The following is a 24,339-nucleotide window of genomic DNA, read 5'->3' on the forward strand; positions in this document are numbered from 1 at the left end:
CCCATCCTCCTCTGAGGGACATCACCTGTGAATGGGCCATTTAAGGCCTCTCACACGACTGATGATGTTACTTCATTCCACTGGGAGATGCTCCACCCAGTGGGAGGAGCAAAGCCTTTCCACTGGGATAAAACCAGCAATCCCAAACACCAAGTTAGCTGGTTTTTCCACTGAATTCTTGGAGGAAGACTGGACCCATCTCGCCAGCCCTGGACCCTTTTTTCTACAGGATCATCTCTACTTCACAGAACAACATCTGTTACTCCAGGAGGACTTATTTTGGACTGCTTCCAACACCCTGACAACAGGGTGTCAGGTTGTATCTCCGACTCTGTCAAGGTTTACTAGGACTTTTGTTTGTTTGCTTGTTTTTTGTATACTGCATTTGTATTTTTTAATATTCCTAGTAAAGAACTGTTATTCCTATTCCCATTTTTTGCCTGAAAGCTCCTAATTGCAAAATTGTAATAATTTGGAGGGAGGGGTTTTTACATTCGCCATTCCAAGGAAAACTCCAGTTTTCCCTGACAGATACCTGTCTTTCTAAACCAAAACAGTATGAGAACTGTATTTTTGTTTCTATGTAATCTAACCATAGCACCATAAATCTGCTAAAACATTTATCACTTTTCTTCTACTTTGGAAGGAAGTCCTGGACTTTTTTCCCCTTTCTCATCTTATTCTGTAAAGTCCTTTAAATCACATCTCTCAGGATTACAGGAGCAGCTGGCACTTGTAAAAGGACTGGAATTTAATCACTTAAGAGGTACAGATAAGCTCACATCAATATTTAAACAAAGAGAGACTCAAAGTGAAGTTTACAGCAGATACTCCCTAGTGCAAAACAGCACCAACAAAGCCATAAAGGAACTTTAATGAAAATAAAATGAATACTACAACAGTTATTCATTGACACAATGTTTTATGAGACAACAGAAGAAGCACATAAGACAAAAGAAAAACATAAGATACTTGGAAGTTTTGGTTAAATGCTTGTTAAAATCTGTCACTGAAATTAGCAGTGCAAATAAATAAATAGCTTAAAATAAATTAGTTTTCAGTCACAGATTCTATCCAAACACATAATTCTCATCATCAGGCAGTTAAACCTCACATCTGTTGAGGAAAACTATGATAATAACCCATCAAACTCTTAATTCCTGGCCCTCAGGACAAGTCAGGAACTTTCTGTCATTACATAAGTGCATCATATAGAATAGAAAAATATATATGTAAATAAAGTGTGTCACCAACCCATTGCAATCTGTATACATGAGAGAAGGATCAGATCATTTCCAAATTATACAAGGCTATTTTATCCTAAGTTTTCATTTATAATGAAGTGTAAAGCAGCAATGTAAAAGAATCTTAAATTGACTGCCAAGGTAGCACCAAGATCCTACAGGTGAGGCAAGGGGTGACAGAAGAGAGCACTGACATGTTACAGGCTGTTCAAGAATCCAACCTAACCTCAGCTGGAGTGGCAAATTCTGTATTTCAAGGCCTCATTTATGGGATCAGATGCCAGTGTGCCAGTCTGGATCACACTTCTCCTCCAGTTCCACACTTGCAAACATACCTTTGCAATTTTGCAGTTTGGCCCACTGAGAGCAAAAACATTCGGAATTTATGTGGATATCAACCCCGCAATTTACTGTGAAGCCTAAAATAACAAAGCACTGGCCCAGTTCTCAGACAGCAATTGAAAATTATGGACACACAGAAAAATACAAGCATGTCTTCAGAGAAGTGTCTGGTCAAAAGACCATGATATTCCATTGAAAGTCTTCTGTGAAGTTCCAACAGGCTCTGGATTGGCCCTTATAACCCTCCAGAAACTGGCAACACCACCCTTTCAACCTGAGAGTCACATGTCCAAGCATGACTTCAAGTTCAATTCAGTGTTTACAGACCACACTTCCTGCATCTGCACTCTCTTGTACAGCACTTTGTTGGCTTCTCCATTTTCCAGCAGAACAATGCAGTTTGCAGGGCACTACAATGGCATTTAAATTTGTACCCAAGAATTAACCTGTAAAAACAGCACAGTAATTATGCATGCATTGTTAATTACTAATATGCTTCCTGTTAACAAAATTTGAACATGCATGCGATGTTTAAGTCTTAAATCTCTTCAGAGTCATGTTCTGGATAACTCTTCCATATTGTCTTCCTTTTTCCTAAAATAGAATTGCATCTCAGTCTCCATCTTTCCTGAACTCAGATCTGAAGATGCTTTGTCCTCAAAGCTCCAGAGAACAGATCCTACAATGTCAGCCCCACATCAGACTTCCAAGTTGTCCCAAAAAGGTGCATATTTTCTCCATAGTTCCTGTCTTCTGGCATTCAGCTGTGTACAGTCCACACACAGAAATAACGGAGCAAGGAGCTGTTGTTTTGTTTACCTAAAGCAGAGGGCAAACAAGCCCTAAAATTAGCTCAGGAAGAATTTTTTTTCTTCTGGGAACCATACAGTAATGTTGTTTCCTCAAGCTTTACTCCTTGTCATTACAAAACAAATATTACATTTTCTCAGCCACTATCCCAACATTATTAGCATCCACACATCATTTTCCACCCTCCTTTCAGCATGCAAAGTAGCAATGGCTTATCGAAATGATCATAAAGAGAATGACTTCTCCATTCCCAACCCTCTTGTGATGCTACTGTCCGCTTCCTACTGCAGAGTGCACAGTAAGCTCAGAGCTGAACAGAACCAGGTGCTTTTTCAAATTCCTTTTGGAAGCTGGCTGATCGCAGAACTTAACCTCAATGTTGCCATCACTGAATGCCTCCCTCCTGCCTTCATTCAAATCCATGGGATCTCTCTGAGATGAACTTGGCTTTTGTCTCCTCATGGTAATTCCTGAGTTCCCAAGCTGCCTGCTTGGGGATGCGCTGTCTTTCACAATGCAGAAACAGAGGGCAGACAAAAAATTTTTCTTGAAGTTGTCATTCATGAAAACATACACAATAGGGTTGCAAATAGAATTGAAGAATCCGATGATCTGGACAATTGCAAAGATCATTTTGATTGTCACATCATCATACTCCTTCTCAAAATTACCTGGAGAGGAAAATAGAAATATGCTGTAAGCACAGAATGTCATAAATGCTTACTACTTAGCCTATTTATATCCAGTTTGGCATTAGATGCTTTTGTTTAAAATGAACAAAAACCCATGCTGGAAGTTCTTAACATTAGCAATTGAGTTTCATCAACAAGATAAAATCATGATCTATCACACAGTCCTGCTTTGTATGTAGGTAGTAACAGAATCAACTGAAAGAGAACATTTATGAGCCAAAAAAGCTGACTGGCTGAAGCATTGATTTGTCTGCTACAATCTTATTTGTCATACGAGACAAAGAAACTGCTCCTGTCTTTAGCAAGTAAAGTACAACTACTGAAAATTTCCTCTTGTTCCTGCACACAGGGTGCTCTAGTATCCATGGAGGAGGTGGAAGATGAACAGTGGAAGACCCGAGAGAATAAGGCAAATAGCAAAAAAAAGCCAACACAACAAGCATTGAGGGCATTTCCAAGCCAGTTTTCAGTAAAGCGCACTGAAAAACTCCAGCTGGATTCATTGGGTATCATCACTGTGATGTGCAGTATTTATATTTCCAATATGCCTACCTCAATAAAAGGGATAAATGTTTCATTTAACCTCAAAACAGTTACGTTAAATTAAATATAATAAAAAAACTTCAAGAGGTTTTATGCTCAGAAATAACTTTTGCCTTCCAGCCAAGTACTTTCGACCTTTCAGCAAATGAGGGCAGCATAACAGACATGGTAAGAAAAAGAATCTACACAGAGATGCTCATCCCTCTAACAGTCCTGCAGCAGAAGGTATTCTAGAGCTGAATGCTGTAGCATCATCAGCTTTTCACAACCTGAAGCTCCATTACTAACAAAATCCAAAAAAACCAGACTTTATTCTATGAGATATGGCAGGTACTCACTGTATTCCATCATCATGTGAATCACGTGGAAAGGGGCCCAACAGACTGCAAAGAGAAACACCACTGTCACCATCATAACAATTGCTCGCTTCTTCTTCCTGAAATTGCACCAAAAATTTCACACTGAATCACTGGGAACTTGCTGGCAGTTAGATATCTCTCTTCAAAAGTTAAATCTGTGACTGTATTCTCATGGCTGCAGATGCAAATAAAACCCTCAAAGAATGCTCAGAAGTACACAATTCCCTTGGAAACAAAAAAAAAAAAAAAAAAAAAAAAAAAAAAAAAAAAAAAGCAGCATCATATAAATCTAGCATTTTATTTCTCTTTTTTGGCACAGCAGAGCACTTTGCAGCATGACATTAGCATGTCTTAAAAGGCATTCTCAACTCTATTCAAGAGGAATAAAAAAATCAGGAAAAAAGCTCTCTAGAAGTCAAAGTTCCAAGTGTATTTTGCTTACAAACCTTGACATTTTAGACATTTCACTCCCATGAATAGTTTGAAGAACTGACGCGTCTCCTACTCGTTTCTTAATCCAGAGTTCATAGCCAATTTTAGTGTACAAAAAAAGCATCAGCATCAGTGGAAGAAGAAAGAGTATGACAAGAATAAAGGTTGTATAGACCTTCTGATAAATGGGACTGGCCCATTCTTCCAAGCAACAAACATGTACTTTTTCATATAGAAAGTCATATTTAACCTGTAACAAATGCAAAGAAGGTAAGTCATTAAGGTATTTATCCCAAGTGTAAAACCCAAGCACATTCATATATTCCTTATTCTTAATGGAACAACCAAAATTGAACAAATTTTTCCAAGTGACAAAATTCTTTCAAACACTTTTCCACATCAAGTGTTGGGTTCGATCCAAACTGACAAAGAGAGGCTGGGAGATGCTCTGATTTGCACTTCAAAGAAGACCTTGGCTACACATTTTGCAAGTAAAGACAGATGTATAGAAACCTCACATTAGTCACTTTAAAAAAAAGAAAATTACTAACATTCAGACTCCCAAGCAGCAGAATCTGCCAAGGCTCCTGCTTAACTTCCAAACGTGTGGTTACTCATCAACTATAATGAGCAGATAATTAATTTTAAACTAAAAAGCACAAACTTTAAGTACAGTTCTCCCAGATCTTGGGGAGCACTATGTCATCCTGAAACAGCAAACTAAGCCCTCTGTTGTTGTGTGTCAGTGCACCTATACACCAAAAGAAAACCACAGTGAGAATCACAGGTGCAATTTGACATAATTAGGGAGAGTAGGCATGACTAGTCCCTGTTGGTATTTCTTCTTCCAGTGCATGCAATTTCCAATCCTTAGCCTTTCCCAGGCTGGCACATAGAACAAAAGCCCCACCTCCCTTATCCCCCTCTAATTTCACAGGAGTTGATTCATTTTCACTGAAAGGTACAGGACTATCTAGCAAGGACTGAGTTGAATCAGCAAATCCCCATTTGAACTAACTTACCTCAAGCTGTTGCACGTACCACATGGGCGACCCAACAATAAGGGCTAGTAACCAGACTATGCCTGTAAACAAATATATTTTTTAATACTTTTGTCCAACAAGCAGGATTTGGCATAAACAGTTTAACAGCTCTGAAAAGTCAGTCAATTTGAAAAACTGTAGCAAAGAACAAAATTTCCTATGAGGCATCAATCAGTCAACACTCACATCAATAAGAGCATGCTCTTTTGACATCAGCTTTCTGTCTCTCAAATAACCCCATTTATTGATATTCCAAAGGAAAAGCCACTTAATCTGCATAAGGAGCATTAAGTAAATCTCTTTGTGTAACACAGGAAGGACCATTTCCCTGTGACCTTGCCTCAGCAGGGCTTGTACATTTTCAACCTTTCTTGAAAAGAAAAAAGAAGAAATGGCTGCTAAAGGTTTATATTTTTAAGTACATATTTGACTTCAGATGCTAAATTCCTTGTGAGAATTTTGGCTAGTAAATACTGTACTTGTAGGCACTATCCTTGAGCTATTTTATAGAGGTCAATTAATTCTGTCTGAATCACTAGTCATATCAGTGCCTTCTGTTCTGCCATGCCATCCACACTGAAGTTCATTTCTCACACACAGTTACTGGAGATGCTTAAAATCTTACCAAGCATCGTGAAAGCTCTTTTATTGGTGTACTGCCACTTCATTTTTAGTGGATGCACAATTCCTTGGTGTCTTTCCACAGCAATGCAGGTCATTGTAAGAATCTCAGTTACAATAGCAGTGGACTGAACAAATGGCACCATCTTGCAAGCGAAGGCACCTGCAATAATCAGACATTAAGGCACGCAACAGCTATTAACACTAGACTCCATTACTAAAAATAACACACCAAGATTCTTAGATTTATTGTAATATCTAAACTGCTAAGTCACTTACTTAAGCCACTTGTCAAATGCAGCCCTCCATAGCCATTTTTTATTGTACATATCTGCAAAGCCAAGATTTCTAAGACATATTCACTTGCTCTGTTACCAGTCTGACACTTAGTCCTATTTCATCTTTGACCAAGTCTTCCATCATCTGATTTCAGACATGTCAAGTTACAGAGACATTTATTATTTTTTTTATTTTGGCAGATTACTCTACAGTTTATGAAGGTCTGAGTGGTACCTGTTCAAAAGTTTACCTTTTCCACTGTTGCACATTCCTTAAGCTCGTTTAGGTATCACTCTATCTGTACACTTTGGCATTTAATGCATCATCCTGTCAAGTGAGATATATAGAGGAGGAGTCATAAGAGGAAAAGTTCAACCTCTTCATCATCCTTCTGTTCTCCAAGTCTCCCTCTCTGCTGATTACCAAATTATGTTAGTGCCACTGTCCAAACCAAATGCAATTTCCTGCCTGCATTTTTCAAGTTGTACAGATTCCTATTGTGTTTATGCAACTTCAAGTTTCATTGCTGCCACAGCTTTCCAAGGTCCACGTTCAATTCTTAACACATTAGTTGTTCTCCATTACCCATTCTCAAGTCCCAGCCATCTTAGAAAGTGGTATAAATTATTCTGTAAAAAATCTTACCTTAATGCCCTTCCCAGTCTACTTCTCATTTTCCCGTTTTCTGAGATAATTTTCTCTGTCCATATTTCCACAGTCCCCTCATGCTCTTACAGTTCAGTATCAGCTATTCATTTCAGCAACAGTCAGGACTATTTTCCTTACTAGACCATTATTTATACCTTACTCAAATATAATGCATTAACTCAAAACAGCCTAAGAAGTATCTGATCCAATTTTCAGTCAAGCTTTAGGGTGCTAGGGACACCTTAAGATGTAACAGCATAGAAGACAGAGAGAAAACAAACAGAAAACTCTGAAAACTTAATCCGTGAAGGGAACAAGAACTGGTAAACTTCTGCTTGGTAGGCCACACTAAAAGCCACCCCAGCTTACAAGAAGGTTTGCTACTGGTCTTGCCAATTCTAGTTGCCCAGAAATCCCTTTTTCTGTGGCTCCATAAAGGGAAGGAGAGGACACACAGCAATGGGTGGAAATCAAGCACCTTTCAAGCATATGTCTTGGTTTGAAAGACAGGTATCTGCAGCCCGACCATTCTCTCTGATGCCAAGAACAAGAGACCAAACTGCCCTAAAACTCACGTTATCTCCCCCCTCCGAGAGACAACTGCCAGAGACCGAAAACCAAAGGGTGTAGCCCCATGCTACACTCTCCTTTGGCCACTTCTTTGTTTTGGTCACTACTCACAAGTACCCAGTGGTTAGTCTCCTAGCAACTTATGGGGAAAAATTCTGTAACTAAAAAAGACACAAATCTAACCCCCAACAGCACATATTCAACAGCAACACGATGGATGTGCACACAGATCTGGCTTAAACCAGAATAAAAACACACCACGCAGCCCAGTTTCAAGTTCCTCGAATGAAATCTTATCATGGCCAGTAGGAACTGCATGGCTGAGGATGCCTTGGGCTGCATGTTTTTCTCCTGATACGTATTTTTCCCAGGCATCAGGAAGAGCAAGACAAGACATCCTCACATCTTGTCTCAACTTTAATTTATAAAATAAAATTCCCTCTCTTCTTCCTTGGCTTCAGTAATGCATAAGGAAATGCCTCATGAAACACAGCCAATATCAAGGCATCTCATCAGATTCTCACTACACCCAGTACACAAAGTGCTGCACATACGGCACCAGACCCACTCTGTCAAATTCACATCTTTCACCCAGTGGGCTTAAACTTCTGTTGTGAGATAAAAGCAAAAGCAAGCTCAGATCCTACCTATTCTGCATATGGTAAATGGTGAATGTGACTAAACGGTTTTAAATTTTTGCTTCACTAAGTTAGAAGGGATTCCTCCTATAAATAATAAACAGAAAAGCAATACTTGTTAATGAAATGTTTAAGTTTCTGTTTCACTAAGGAAATGAGTTCCAGTCTGAGTGCTGAAGCTGGGGTAAAAAACAAAAACAAGCAAACAAAACAAAACTGAAAAAAAACCACCCCAAACTTTCACCATAGACTATTTCTTACAGTATGAAAAAGGCCAGACTTAAATTAAGTCCACTTGAGCTATATCTGCCTTACAGGGATTTCCCTGTAATACACTACTGCTCCACTGAAGTCTCAGCATCCCAGGGTATTCTTAGGAAGGAAAGAAGTATCACTATAACTCAGGTAACAAAATGAGACAGACTTTCACTATTAGTCTACTGGAATTTCCAGCTGGTGTCCAACTATACAAAGAACAAAGAGAATACCCCAAATTGTATATCCCAAATTTGGGAGAGGAACTCCCAAATTCCCAGATCCTCATTGTGTTTTTACAGATGTCTTCTCATTTTCTTCCCAGTAACCACACTGTCAGAGAGCAAAGACTACCACTCACTTGGCCTTTAGCTGAACTCCCAGGAGAAAAGGCTGCAAAAAAACCCTATTTCATCTTTTTGAAGACAAACACACAAAAAGTAAGGACTTAAACTATATAAAAGTAGCTAAAAGCAACAGTCTACATAATGCCTACAGGTTGAGCCTACTGAGCTGGACAAAGAATGACATTAGCACTTCCCAAAATGGGAAGAAAAAGGATATTTTCCATTAGACACAGTTGTCTGGAATAGAAACATCTGCTGTCAGGCACACAGCACACACTTTGGGGACCTGGAGGCCACAGCAAAACAGCCACAAGTTTTTCTTGTAAACAAGAAACAAAATTGATATTTTCAAATGAATAGTAGGTAAAAGCTACTCAAAAAGCATCTATGTACCAAAAGGAAAAATAGAACAGAACTTCAGCTTCCCTGAGGCTTCTGATGCCACCATGCACAGGGTCTCTGTGTATACCTTAGTAACAACATAATATCCCTTCAGGGCTCTTGTGCTTGCCCTGAATTGTCATTCACTACACAAATGTTTCCTATTTTGATCCAGCTCCACCATCCTTACTGTGTTTGAATAGAATTTAATCCTGAGATACCAGGAGTCCTTGTACTTGGCAGCATAGTGACTGTTTTTCACATGGAGTCTTATCTTAGCTTTCAAATTCATGGTTTTATTTATAAATATATAGCAGCCATTTCCAACTCCTTAGATAATTACTAGAGACTTTCTCCAGATGTTTCAATACTTTAAATTATATAACTTACGTTTTCAAACTACGAACATTAATGGGCCTTTACACATGGAAAATGAAATTTACTGTTAAATAAGGTAATTATTTTGGAATAATGCATGCATACTTCACTTAATAATTTAATCCATTTGTGTTGAACAAGTTTCACCTGGAGCAAGAAGCAATCGATCCAACCCCATTCTCAAGTGCCTGTTAATTGAAAGTCCCTTATGGAAAAATTGAGAAAAAAAGTGCCAAATTTTACCTAAGGAAGACATGGTAAGTTTTGAGGAAAAAAAATTAATTATGCTACTACATCATAGCAAATACAGTGGAATTAAAGTAAGACTGAGAGAGGCAAAAAACAGTTGTGTCAAACACATACATCAAAACCATTTCAAGCAGATTTTCACATTTGTGTTCAGACTGAACACAGAAGAAAAGAAGATTTTAAAGGAATATACTACCTTAAATCTTTGTTATAATCCAGCGGGTAAAAATGTGACTGTTTGGAACATGGTTCAGTGATTATATGACTGGCAAACAAACACAAAGAACAAAAGTCCACTTCAGTGATATTCAGTCAAGGTTGTTGCAATATCACTCCATAAGTTTTCTCAGTGCTGAATTAAAGGTTAAAGTGCTGGTATCACCTCAAAAACCACTGGAACTGTGTTAATTTCTACACTGGTGGCAGTACAGAAAAGTGTTGACTCCTGAATAATTTAAATAATGATAACACCTTAATTAATATTGTAAGTATGTATCAAATGTTTAAATTTCCAGTCTTAGGCTTTCAGAGAACACTTCCAACAGACTGTCAGTCAGGACAGCACTCTTGCATCTAATACTGACCACTTTCAACTGGGAAACAAAATCATTTGCAGTGCAACAATGGGAATGAAAATGACTAATTGCTTCTCTTTTTCAAGAGGCTAAATGTATTGCTTATGCACTGCTTGCTAAAAACTGCATAGATTATTCAAGCAGTAAATAGTTTTCTCAATAATAACAACTCATTCACAGACTGGAAATATAAATGTCATTCCCTTAAACAATGTTTTATGCCTTCATTATCGGACATTGTGCCTGGAACTGTGATTTAGTAATTTCAAATATCAATTTTTCTTTTATCAGAGTAACAAAAGTAAAAGTCTGAAACCATTCTCTGATAAAAGTTAAATTGCTCCTTCCTCTGGTAAAATGCTGTTGATCAAGCCCTTGCACCAGAATTTCTGTCACAGCTTGTAATGAGCTCTCTGCACTTCACTTGAAGCAAGCAAGTTGATTTTTCTCACATTTTGTAACTTGGGGCAGTACACATCAGTCATCATCACACAGATGATATCCTTAAGGGTGTTGCATATCTGGGCAATGCATTGTTTTATATCAGTTCTTGGTATAGATGCAGGATTTAGTTCTCATCCCTCAGCAAGGAATGTTTATGTGTTCTCACACAGGGAAGTTCTAAGGTAACAGTGCTTGACACAAGATATTTGGTAAGTAACAGAAAGCACCTTAAAGACTCAGCTGGGTAGAAGGTGCCATTTAGTTTTTCACCAAGCCTTTAGAGAAGAGGTAGCTGTCACATCAAGAGGCACCAGATGTGACAGCAACATACAGAATACCCACCCCTGTCCTGAGTGGCAGCTGGAGGCCAGACAAGATACACAAGGGCACCTCAGTATTCAGGAGGGCCTCAGATAACTCACTACTCTCAAAGTGATAGGCCAAGTCACCCTCTGACACCTATATTGAGAATGAATACACATTCCAACTGACAAGACACAAAATTTACAAGAATGTAGCATGGTGCTGGATATACTGTAAGCTCAAGTTGTGCTCTTATCTTTTACCAGGACTGTTATATTACACAACATTAAATTAATTCTCCCATTGTCCCAGGCTGCTCTGTAAAGACAACACTCAGCTATCTAAGCAGTGTCAGGAAACAAAGCAACTGTTGTAATATTTGACCCAGAGATAAAGACCCAAATTTATCTTTAATAGTGCTGTCATCAGTATGACAGGAACACTACTGCTGCCTACCACCTATGACTATATGAGAGCAAGTCCTCAACTGCTTCAGCTTGCACCAAGACACACTACTTCTGTATGCATCCATTTACTCTCACTTGAGCTCCCATTTAATCCTTCTTATCAATAAACATGATCCCAGAGATCATTTATGACAAAGCCACAATCTTCATTTTCTTCTGCATTATAGAGAGATGAGCATGCTGGATTTTCATTCAAAGCTTCCCTAGAAATTGCAGTAATTTCCTCTGCAAAGTTTAAATTTGGACATTAAATCATACACTGTCACTATTACACTCACAAAGCTACACAGATTCTTAAAGAGATCAGAGAATCAAAAGCAGGACCAATTCAAATCTATTTTTAGTCAATATGGAGCTGCTTACAGTTGCTACCCATATAGAGTTAAAGTGTCTGTGTAATGCTACCTGTTCATCAGGCAAAGTGAGGCACACAGATTTTTAGCTGCAGGTGAAGTTAAGAGTGTATTAGTGAAAATACTACGGAAAAATCACAGCTTCAGCTACTCTGAAACTGTGGCTGTTCTTTTGTTTGCATTGCAGTGTTTGCTATTCTCCCCTCTCCCATTCTTCTGTGGGTTTCTAAAGGGGAAGAAACACAAATACACATAGACAAGCATGGAAATAAAGAACCAGTTCTAAATTAAAGACAAGTACAAAATATACATATCTCAGTTCAAAACAGCTAGTACAGATGCTTGTTTTAGTGATGCAAGTAAATCAAGATATAAAGTGACTACAGGCTCAGAATTCCCAATAAATTTCTAGCATCAAGTGTCTCAGGATGTGCCCCTTTGTCCACCAAGGATATATCACAAGTCAAATCACCTTTTTTATAACAGAGTTGGATCTTGCACTATGCAGTGATGTTGCATGACAGTGGATGGAAACAAGATTTTTTTCAGACTCCAAAATGAATGGCAAAAGGCAAATTACACCAGTTAAGCTAGCAAGGAAAAGACTCCTCCAGGACTGGCAGGCTCTGATTTGCAGTACAATGGTAATCATCACTCATGCTTCACAGTATAAGCATCAGGAAGCAGATACCCTTGGGGCTCGGTTCATGTATTTGTTTTCCTCAACTTTACTTCACATCCCCATCCCCTAGAATAAAGGGTTAACACCCATCAGTGATATTACTTATTATGTCCTCCCAACACTGTGTCAGGTCAAGGTAATGATTTCACCAGATCAAAAGACTTATGGATTTACTTGCACTGAAAATACTCTAGCACATCAAAGAGGGCAGGGAAAATATACAGTAACCCCCAGCTACCCAAATACTGAATATCTGAAGAGATTTGTTTTAACTATGCTAGACCCTTTACATTCACTGCTTCTAGATTTTTGTGTGGGACCTCAGTAACAGAGTGTAAATAAAGACATAGATATTTTCCCCATACTGTTCCACATGCCCATGCCCTATCTCCTGTAATTCACCCCACACAGAGGCTTCAGTTGATTCTGATCAGATGTTTGGTCAAGCTGACAGATCAGAGCCTTCTTTAGGAAAGAGAAGAATCACAAAGGTTATCTTCCCCAAAACAGCTAATAAGAAAATACCACAGTTGTCCTTACTATCGGTAGTCCCAGGAGCTTTGGATTCATCACTTCTCACTGAAGTTTCTGTAATAAAGCCCATTTCTCACATGTGTTCCAAGGCTCCTCTTACCTGTCAATACCCTCCCAGCATTCTAGTCTGTGGGAAGTTGTGGAATTAAATCTCCATGTTCTGATAATAACCTTCACTGTCTCCAAATAACAGAAACACGGTAAGCCTTGGAAATTGAAATATAAATGTGTCACTTTATCAACATCTTTCCTGATTATTCTGAAATATTCTGAAAAATATTTCAATTTGTGGTTGTACAAGATGTCTGCTATGTGCTGCAAAACCGTCCCTTTTATTTTTCCACATATAGTTGTCAAACACTGTTTTAAGAACAAAACAAAGGAAAATAAATACCATATACACTTCTACTTCACCTTTCTCTGCTTGCTCTTTACTGCTTTGGAACTGGGATGCACAGAAAAGGGAAAAAATCTTTCTTTCTAGGCATCAGAGAAGCCTTGCCAAAAGGTTCTTCACATCTACAGGAATATAGTATAGCTCCCAAGAAAAAAATAATTAAAAAATTAAAGGATGCATTATTTCAGCATAAATTCTACATGTTCTCTCAGTCACCTGTTCCTCCAAGCAAATTCTTTTTCCTCACAGAAGGTTAAGGAGGTCTGTCTCCGAGCTGACAGCTGTCAGAGGAACTTAAGCTGTATAAAGACTGATACCTCACTTGCCAGACAGATTTCATTACTTAACGAGAAAAAAAGTATTACGGCAAGGTTTCCTGGCCAGCTCCTCACAACGAAAGGCTTCCCACACGCACACCGCAACTTTAAAGGATTACAAGCAGGAAAGCGCTCTGGGTTATTTTAACGTCACCTGACGGAGGTATGGAGAGGGCATCCCTCGGAGGGGGCAGGAAGGGGAAGGGGCCCTCACTGAGGGCAGGAAGGGTCCCTCAGAGACGGGGGAACGGAGGTCTCGGCTGTGGCGCTGCCCCTCGTCGTCCTCCCCGCTGCCCCCTCCCTGCAGCCCGACCCGGCACCGGCACCGGCACCCACCGCCAAGCCAGTTGGAGGAGATGTTCTGCAGCATGGTAAAGGGCACGCAGAAGAAGGCGATGAGGAGGTCGCTGAGCGCCAGGGAGCAGATGAAGATGTTAGTGACGGTCCTCATGGCTTTGCTGCGGGTCACCACATAGAGCACCAGGCAGTTGCCGAAGAGCGCCAGGGCGAAGATGAGAACGCAGATGAGGACGAAGGCCACCTTGGTGCGCCCCGGCAGCTCTGGTATGTACACCAGCGGCTGCAGCCCGTAGAGAGCAATGAACTGCTCCCGCGTCACGTTGTTGTCCCGCAGGAGCTGCGCGAACTGCTCCGGGGTGATGTTCAGGGACCGCATGGCGCCCGCTCGGGGACCGACACCACCTCCCCCTCAGCCGCCTCAACGCAGCCGCCCGCGCCCCGCCATGGTCGTACCAGTTCCCTCCGGCCCTCGGCCGGGCAGGACCCCGCGGTGCGGCGGCGGAGAAGGGAGCGCGCAGGGCCGGGAGCAGCGGGCGGGCGCCGGCGGCTCCGCCCGGACACAAACTTGAAGGGGGGAGGGGGGCAGCCAATCAGCGCCGGGCGCGCGCGCGCCCCGGCCCCAGCGCTGTGGAGCGGGATGGGAGCGAGGCGGCTTCTGTTCGGAAGGAGGGCGCGGGAACCCCTTCAAATCGGCGCCCCTCACAGCGCTGGGACCTTCCCTCACATCGCTGATGCTCTCACAACCCCTCACAGCGCTGGGACTCCTTTACAACTACCCCTCACAGCGCGGGAACCTCCCCTCATAGCTGCCCCCTCACAGCCCCAGGACCTCCTCACAGCTTCCCCTCACAAACCCCCTCACACATCTGCCCCTCACCGTGCTGGGCCCCCCAGCTTCCCACTCTACTGGGACCCCCTCATAGCTTCCCCCCTCACAGCACTGGGACCCCCTCACAGCATTGCACCCCACTCACCGGTATGTCCCCAGCCCAGGCTCGAAATGCCCAAGGTGGGTGCTGGAACTCCCAAACCAACCTCTCCTAACGTTCGGATTAGGCTGACAGGGAAAGGAAAGATGCTGCAGTGGGGAGCATGGCCTCCTGTATGAGGGAAGCTCATGCCACCCACAGCAGGTCAGGCTGCTGCTGGTTCATGCCCAGCCCAAACGAGACAGCGCAAGGATTTTATCTACTCCTCCAGCCCTCTTTGTTCTAATGACACTACAGGCCCTCCCCAAAGCTCAAAGTAGTTTTCCAAACTTCAGCCATTGCACTCACTGAGAGGACAGAGGCTCCTGAAGACCCTGAAGACCCCTTTCCCAGCAGTACAACCACTCTTGCCAGAGATGTGACCGAATTCCATCCTACACAACCAGGCTTGCGAGGCTACTCAGGTAAGGTCATGGAGGCTACTAAGGTGCAGCCAGCTAACTGGCTGCAAAAAAAAAAAAAAAAAAGCCTCTGCAATTTAAGTATGAATAGTAATGACAGTTAAGGTCTAACAGAGGGACCAAGTTGAAAATATACATTGATTTCTCTTCCAGCCTAATTTAAATTGCCCAATATGGCTTTCTCACTAGCACAGGTAATATCCCCTTTGTACAACATTACACTGAAGAGCAACAATTTGCTTTAATCAGTGACATAAGAAATTACCAAAAAGTATCCAGAGAAGGCAATAACAATAAGAAAGCCTGTTCTTCCAGCAACAGGCTGGAAGCAACACTTCCCACCCCCACAGAGACAGATGTTTGATAGGGAAACCACATCACCAGGGAGAGTGCTGCAAAATCAGATTTTGTATAGAATGGGTTCTCCTTGAGTACATAATTTTACCTGTACAAGGGAACTCTAGAAAAGAATTAAGAAAAGTCTAGCAAAAGCTGACTTTTTATGGAGTTTCTGACTTGCCAAGGAAAACTGGAGAAAGAAGAGTTCACCATCAATTCATTTTCAGCGAAATAAATTGATTCCTTGGGAAGGCTGACCTGAAACAGAGACTAGAACTAGAGAATAAAGTAGGTATTTATTGAAGGGCCTTTAAAGGGTACACCTTGGGCAGAACAAGAGCTTCACCAGGGCTACACAACAAACACCAAACATATTTTGTGTCATCTTTGAAAACAAGAAAAAAAATTTCTGTTAAGTGGAAATCAATGGAGAGAAGTTCCAACACCTGCACTAACCTGTGCTGCTTCAGTCCTCCAAGTGCTGACAACCCTCTCTTAAGGTATAGGTCCATGGCAAAGACTGTCTTCATTATCCCATGGTGAGAGGAGATGTCACTTTTCTTTGGTGCAGCATTGCCATGTGTTTCCACTTGAGACCAATGTCATCAGGCTCCCTCTCTGACTGGCTTTCTAAGCCTTGTTCTGGAAGGCAAATGCTCATTAGACTGACTTAAATGCTGACAGCCCCTTTCAGATTCCCTTAGGCCTGCTTTTTGGGTAGAAAAGCTTGGTCTTTTATTCCCATAATGATCCTGCTGAGCTTATGCTCCGTATCACATAGACAGATTTCTTTTGAGATCAATTTTCCTAGCACCTTCCCTTGAACTATCCATTAACTACACCAAGTACAGCCTGAAACCATGTCCTCTGTTCACACATCCTTTCCTGTGCTGCTTTTTCTTTTCCTTCTTCCCCCTCTACTTTGTGCTGGTAACAGACACCTCATATAGGAGCTCTTCTATTAACAAACAAGCCAGATGTGTTTCAGCAGATTTCATTCCTGTTATAGATAAAGGGCCAAACCTGGAGGCCAGTCTGTCATCGTGGACTGCAGTGTTGTGTTGTTCATTGTAAAAAGCATCCAAGTGTGTCAGGAACAAATAAATGGGAATAAGCTCTCACCTAAATACTGCAGATATAGTCTGAGTTTATGGTTAGCATGGACATTTGTTTTTTTATATATCCTTATTTTATTACTATGATTGCTCATTACAAGTAATCAAACAGCATTAAAAATGAACAATATTTGAATGGTTATTTCACAAAATATAAACAAATCTTGAAGCTGTAGGCAATGGAAGGGTGCCATTGCATCTAGTGCAGATTTAGCTGGGTTTTTTGCATGCAAAGAAAGGCACAATGCAGATCATTTTACAGATAACTTTTCTTGTTAATACTTACCTACATAGAGAAGATAAATGTAGGATTTACAGAAACTTTCATTTTCTTTTGAGCATTAGCCATCCTCTTAGCTGAAACAATAAGAACAAGAGACATCATACAGGTTGTAGGGCAAATCACTAGTAACTCTATTTCCCAGCTCCTTGCCTTGCATGAAATTGTATTTGGAGTTAAAAGGGTTTAGTTACAAAAGGTGACCTCATCTCAAACCTGTTGAAATTACTGAAATGACTTCTCTGGTTCTCTGGGCTACAAATAATTGTCAGGTAATGAAAAGTGTTTACTCTTCAGGGCAGCACCTCATTTTCTGCCTTATCCTGCACCCCACTGCTCCAGCTCCTGCTGCTTCTCACAGCCACAAAACAGAGCCATGAGGGGCTGCCCTGACTCTCTCCATACAGTGAAATCATCAGCCATGTAAACATGTTTTGTCTAGAACTGGAAAGAGAGGCTGTGCAAGTCTTCTTAACCAAAGAGATATGAAACTGCTTTGTCAAACAAAGGGGGTTCTTTTTCTTTAATTGACGTTCCTAATTCAAAGATTTGAGCAACTACCCTGCTGCCTTGCTCTCCAAAATATGTACATACACACATACCTTGCTTTGTCCTGCATGGCTGCTTTCAGATTTTAATGATGATTTTCCCCAGTTCTTATCAGTAACCTCCAAATCTTCTTCTGGTACCACTGGAGACGATGGAGTTCCGATATTTGCATCAATGGGACACAGTTGATGCCTTTACATAATCTTTGAAATAAAAATTAATCTCCACTCTAAATTTTGAGAAATTGTAGTGTGCTGTAAAAAACCCCCAAACTATTAGTAGCCTGTACATAATAATAATAATAAATTACTAGGCACTCTTCTGTTCCTTTGACAATTATTTATTAAACTGATGCATTTACAAATGTAAAGCAGGGTTTGAAAAGCCAAAAATCTTCTAGTAAATAATTGCTTATATGGAAACAATGCATTTCTCATAATTCTTAACTGAAAAAAAAAATTAAGCCTCCTACTAATTAAGTGACTAGAAATATTTTACTTCTGTATTTAGAATCCCAGTGGAAAAAACTTTCAACTGGGACAGATCAAATCTTGGGCAATTCTCCTTTGGCTTCAGAAGGATTGTATATTCTTCAGTCACAAACTGACAGGCTGATAAACACAGAAAGTTGTGAAATGTGTGTTGTACCAGATTGCACTTTTGTCAAAACCACTCATTGCTTCCTGCTGCCATATGATAATTTATTTATTGCCTACATGATTTATCGGCATGACACTTCCTTCTCATTCAAAAGAGCCAGTGGATTTTCTGCAGACTAAGAAATCCTGTGAGCAACTTTTTCTATTACAGAGAGGAAAGAAGCTGTACTTGCACTGTTTCCCTTATAACAGGGTGCGAAGAGATCTACGTCTAGCAGCTGTGAAAAAAAACCCAAAGAATGTGCCTTCATTGTTTTGCATAAGTTTTGACAACTGAGCTTGAAGTTTGTAGAAACTGTGAACAGCAGACATGTGGAATGCTGAGAAAGCACATACTTAATGTACAATCCTAAATCAGAAATTTTAAACCACATTTTTTTCCCTTCCAAATCTCTACTCATATTGTCTAATTCAGGCAAAAGAGATGGCAAAACTAACAAAGAATTTATTTCCTCCTCCTCTTTCATTCCCATGACCTGTCAAAATATTTGGGAAGAGACAATTCAGATCCATGTTACCAACTTTTAAAGTCACTGCAACTAATGATAGTAAACCTTCCTGGCCTTGGATCCTTTGGTAGATACATTGGGATGAATTCCCCTCTAATCCAGATCAGTACACAGCTTTTACGATGATTCTTTAAAGCAATGGAACAGCTTATAATCATCATTAGGTAATTTTAGATTAAGTCAGAAATAGAGTGGCTCTTAAAATTGTCAAGCAGCCTCTGAAACATAAATTTAGATAAAGCATCTGCTGTTGTTGATAATATATGTTTGGAGAGAGCACTGAGGCTAAAACTTCAACTTTAGATTTACATGCTTTTATACACTTAGCCAAACTGTATCTTGGAAAAGGGAACACTCGACAGTAATTGGACTAGAATCTTACTCGTTATCTAAGGATACAGCTCAAAGTTGGTCTTATCAGTGTATACCTAATTTTGGCTATTGTCTCATCTTCTTGTATGCTATATTTTCCACCACTTGTGGAGACAGGCAGCTTCCACAAAACAATATTTATGAAGAGAAGCATCAATCCCTAAAACAGAGTAGCACACAGTTGCAACGTATGTTGGAGTGGATGAACAGAAAATAAATTTTGTTAACCTAGCACATCGGCTTAATTCCAAATGTTTTGTCTCCCACTGTGTGGCTGTGCTGATAAACACTGCTGGCTGCTAATCTTCATTCTTGTGAAGCCTCTTATCTCTGCACCCCTAGCTTTAGAGATCCCCACTGAGATTTACTACCCAGCCCTTTCCATCATTGATATTAATGCACAGCGTGTGCATGGTGGGATGGAGGACACAAACCTTACAGCCCTATAGAGCTTGCTGGTCATACTTGATACAGCAATTAAATGAGAAAGACCTGCATGCACAAACTGGTCTTTGTTTAGGCCTGGGAAGCCCAACCTCACCAGGCTGTAGGTACTCCGAGAATTCCGCATGGGACCCTGCCACTGTGACACCTATGAAGAATTAACACAGAGACTAACTTGTTGTCTTAGAGAAAAAGTAGCCACCCAGCCCAACGCAGGCTTTTACCCAAACCAAGACTTTGTTGCTCAGGCTGTTCTGATTATTTGATGTACAGTTTCTATCCCAATCTGTACAGCTGGCATGGGCATTGGTTCATTGAGCAAGAGCCTTTTAAAATCACCTTGAGAAATTGTTCCCTTCCCTCAAAAGAAGCACATTTCTCATAGTTCCTGGTGCATGTGACACTTACCTCCACTTACTTTTACCCACCTTCTGACAGCCTTCCCTTGGACTCTTTCCTTGGGTTTTCTTCCTACTGCAAATGAATACTTTTCTTAACAAAGTCTGTGCTGGACTAGGATTTATTCTTTTAGACACTTTGACTCCTCCTGCCATTTGTCATCCCAACAATGCTTAGTGAACTTGTGGAATCAAAAATAAGCTGCAGCAAGCACAATGCTCAAAGGAAATAATTTAATGTACTTGCTTTTTCTATTTTCCTTCATTTTCTCTCCTATTCCCTTTCTTCATGCAAATGAAGTAAAAAAAGAAAATGGTCAACAGTTCCACAACTTTAAAAAATCACATATGTTATGTAAAATATTTAACTTGTGAGGGTTTGGGGGTTTTTTGAAGAGTAAGTTTAATTTAAAAAAAATAGCTAGTGATGATGTGCAAGTCACATTTGATATACATGCCAAAATACTAAGCCATACATTGACTGGGTTTTTAATTTCCTTCCTTGTGCTGAGTAGCAGTTCATCCATCCTCAATTCACTAAATTTTTCCATTTCTGGAGACAATTCCAATTCGTATTCTCTTACATCCACATACACAGAAAACCAGCTATTTTTTGCCACCAGTTATCAACTGCCAGTTTGTCTAGGTATGAAAATATATTTCTTCATCTTCTGATTTAATACCAAGTCTAAACCCTGGCCCGGTCCCATTTGTTAGGAATAGTCACAAGTCTCACAACAAGCAGTGTTCTCCCTGGCCAGCCACAAATCTATTTCTATTGTTCTCAGACTATCAGGAGACAATGGCAACAGCACCATGATGCAAATATCCTCACTCCTTGTAGCCCTCATGTCATTTTCATTTCTTTCAATTATTTCCAGATGACTTGTACTCAAAAATCAGTTCTAAACCTCCTATAAATCTCATTTGCACTTACAGAGAAAGGTTTGCAAGAGCAACTCTTTTCTTTCATCTAAAATCTTTCAGGTCCGAATATATTAGAAAATCTAAATACCCCTTGTTTGTTCTATCACTTTAAGTAACCATTTTTGTAGTTCTTTTTAAGACTTTGGTTGACTGTAACACAAAACTTTACCTAATTGTAAAAGACCAATTACTTGGCACAGCTTTTAGCTGTTAGTATTCTATTTATTTTGCACCAGAATTAATTCTACATCTAAGAGCAGACACAGTCATCTCCACATTTTCACTCAAGAACTAAAATATAACAGTAATTTCACTTTTTGCTAGTCCAATTCTCATTTTCTTCCTTTCTATTGATGCTAGTATCCAGCTTTGTCATTTGCAAAATATGGTGTTAAATGTTTGTACTGCAGTGACCTGGATCTTTAGCTTATCACAAGCTGATTCAGTTCTAGATGCCTTAAAATTGAGGGAGTCTTTGGATCTAAGCCTCCACAGGGACATGTAGAATATGGTGTTAGAGGGATTGAAAAGGGAATCTGCACCACTTTGGGAAAAAAAAAGCACTTATGTGAACTGTTGTTAGCATTTTAAATGTAAGTACCCGTTGTGATTTGGTGCTGTATTATTATTAAAATACTGTGATATGAAGATTATGATATGGTAATGCTCTCAATAATTTTAATGCTTCTATTTATAATCATTAATTTCATGTTGCCAAGTAGAGGTTTAAGCTGTTTTCACCTATAATGACTGTGAGACAGAATTTCAGTCTCCCGTTTTCACATATCAAATACACCTCAGGAAAAGTCCTTTTCTAAACAATATAATGCTGCAGTTCTATATGTCAGGTATTCAGTGATATAAATGACCCTAAAATATTTCTGAAAGAAAAATCCCCGTTAAAAAATATACTTTAAAAGTGAAATGAGCTCATTAAACTTCTATAAGCAAGATACAAGAATCCTACCTTCTGGCCAAGTGAAAACACTGATTCACCAATAATCCTTTGAAAAGCTCACCAAAAGAGCTTGAGATATGCAGCAGAGGTTCAGGACAGTTCACTGCTGGCAATCTCATGGCAATTATCCATATTTTGCTTTAGGATTGTGGGTTTCGTACTTTATAGCAGCTGCATCTCCAAGAATGGCTTTTGCTTTCTGAAAAGATACTGGTAAGTAGTTAATGTATGTTCTGACATTTTACAAGCTCTAAAGGCTGGATATTCCATACTCTGGAGCAAAGCAATTTTCTGACTGACTTCCTTTTTACCCTTGTGTTACACAAACAGTTAAAAATCCCAACTCCTGTTGGACCAAATGTCAGGTAAACAGGAAATGCCATAAGCATTTCCATGTAATGATTTTTTCTATGTCATGAAACCCTTTAAAAGTCCTTTTACAAGTTACAATGGCTTTATAAGAAAAAATAACCACTTAAAATACAAGAGAGTGTTGCTGAGAAATTACTCGGGCAAAAAGCTGATAAATAGAATAAGAAATCTTGGAAATACAGACTGCAACAGAAATAACTAGGGAAGACCAACACAAAAGTATTAGCAAAATTTGGTAGTATTGTTTGGCCTCATAACTCCCTTCCACAAAAGAGCTTTCAGAGCAAAGAGAGAGGAATGAAGGTTGCCCACAGGGAGATAGAATATTTCTTATCTTTTTTGATGAAATCAGAATTAGACTCTCACGTAAGAGAGTCATGTAAGAGCCTTCCTACTGTGATTAATCTCCACTTTCTCTGAGGAGGTGATTAAAACAATCCCACTTGTACAAAACATTTTCAAAAACCATCTGATGGCTTAATAAGTATTAGTCCCAGTGCCAGAAAGGCACCATCACTTAGGAAATTCTGAGGAAATTGCTATTCCAACCGTTTTTGATTTGTGAGTTTGCTGCTTTTCCATGATTTGACCAGTAACTGAATTCGTCCCTCTAAACTCCAGAGGGTTTTATTACATCTGAGAACATTCTATACCCCACGTGTTTGGTCCGATTCAGCAGCCCTTTCCTAATTAAAAGATAATCACAATATTTCAGAAAGGATTCAAACAAAATCATTTCACGAAATACCCTGTGCACCACTCTACTTCAAACAATCCACATGGTATTCAAGGATAAAACCCAGGCCTAGTAATGTGGGGCTCATGTGAGTGCTGATGAGGCTCTTTGCCTGTAAGTTGGGTATCATTTAAGCATTCTTTAATACTGTTGTGACTGGTGACCTTGTTACAATGCTATTGCACCATGCTTTAGTTAGATGTGATTAATTTCATATAACCCTTATTATTCTAAATTAGATCAGCTTGCTCTGAATAAGCAATTTCTTTCTTTCAATTAGAATATTAAATCATTCTTGTTCTTTTCTAATGTTTTGCATAACGTCTGCAAGACAGGGTGGTATATGTGCTACACAGCAAGAAGCTTGTGCTAGCACATTTCTGCTGCTTGTATTGCTGTTACCACCTGCTGTCCCCAAAATAAAATTTAAAGAAGAGGATGTATGTGCAAACACACAGATTTCAAAGTACAGGCAGATTCCAGGGTGCAATTATAAATAAATTGTTTTAGGACATTTAACTGAAAGCATATTAAAAATGCCAGGATCAACAGCATACAGAAGCAATTGAATTTGGTTTGGGGGTTGTTTTCCACTTGCCTAAAGATGATGGTGATGACTTCAGGGACAGGTTGGGTAATTTATTTTCAGTTAACACATCTCCATGAATCAAGTGTCACATAATGCCACGTAAGGTTTACAGTAGGAAGAGGAACAATTTGTCACACAGTCACAGCAGATTAACAAGGCAGTCACTAAGTTGACAAAAGCATTGGCAAGTAGAAGACTGAAGAGGAAAGAACAGGAGTGGGAAGAGATGAGATCTCATCCTCACAGTTGCTGTGGGCAAAACAAGAGTTTATCTTCCACTTCAAGCACCACTGCAGCACTGGGTTATACCTTGCTTTTGAATAACAGGCTAAAAGTGAATCTAGTTACAAAAGAATTAAAAATATCCAAGTATTGAATAAGGAAATGTCATAATCAACTAGAAAAAGACATGTAGGGTTTTCATTGTCTATCACAGAATTTCAGTCTAAGGCTGAAACAACAAAAAGCTCTCCTAGGTAGATGCAACCATCAGGGACCA

General features: G+C 39.8%; 1 protein-coding gene across 3 annotated transcripts; it reads right to left on the bottom strand.

The window, feature by feature from the left end:
* Positions 1-902: 902 nt before the first annotated feature.
* Positions 903-16,305, bottom strand: QRFPR (pyroglutamylated RFamide peptide receptor). 3 transcript variants are annotated; one of them, XM_063415277.1, is made up of 6 exons: positions 15,178-16,305; positions 6,091-6,249; positions 5,445-5,506; positions 4,437-4,672; positions 3,970-4,067; positions 903-3,067 (listed from the first exon to the last, which is right to left on the bottom strand). In XM_063415277.1, the coding sequence occupies exons 1-6, from the start codon at positions 15,320-15,322 to the stop codon at positions 2,664-2,666; spliced, it is 1,104 nt and encodes a 367-aa protein (XP_063271347.1). In that variant the 5' UTR covers positions 15,323-16,305; the 3' UTR covers positions 903-2,663. The 3 variants fall into 3 exon arrangements, with proteins under 3 accessions (XP_063271347.1, XP_063271346.1, XP_063271348.1); XM_063415276.1 differs by lacking the exon at positions 15,178-16,305 and adding an exon at positions 14,240-15,131; XM_063415278.1 differs by lacking the exons at positions 4,437-4,672; positions 15,178-16,305 and adding an exon at positions 14,240-15,127 and having other exon boundaries at positions 2,928-3,067.
* Between the last annotated feature and the right edge of the window lie 8,034 nt (positions 16,306-24,339).

This window comes from Prinia subflava, chromosome 18 (assembly GCF_021018805.1).
Source record: "Prinia subflava isolate CZ2003 ecotype Zambia chromosome 18, Cam_Psub_1.2, whole genome shotgun sequence".
Classification (NCBI taxonomy): Eukaryota; Metazoa; Chordata; class Aves; order Passeriformes; family Cisticolidae; genus Prinia; species Prinia subflava.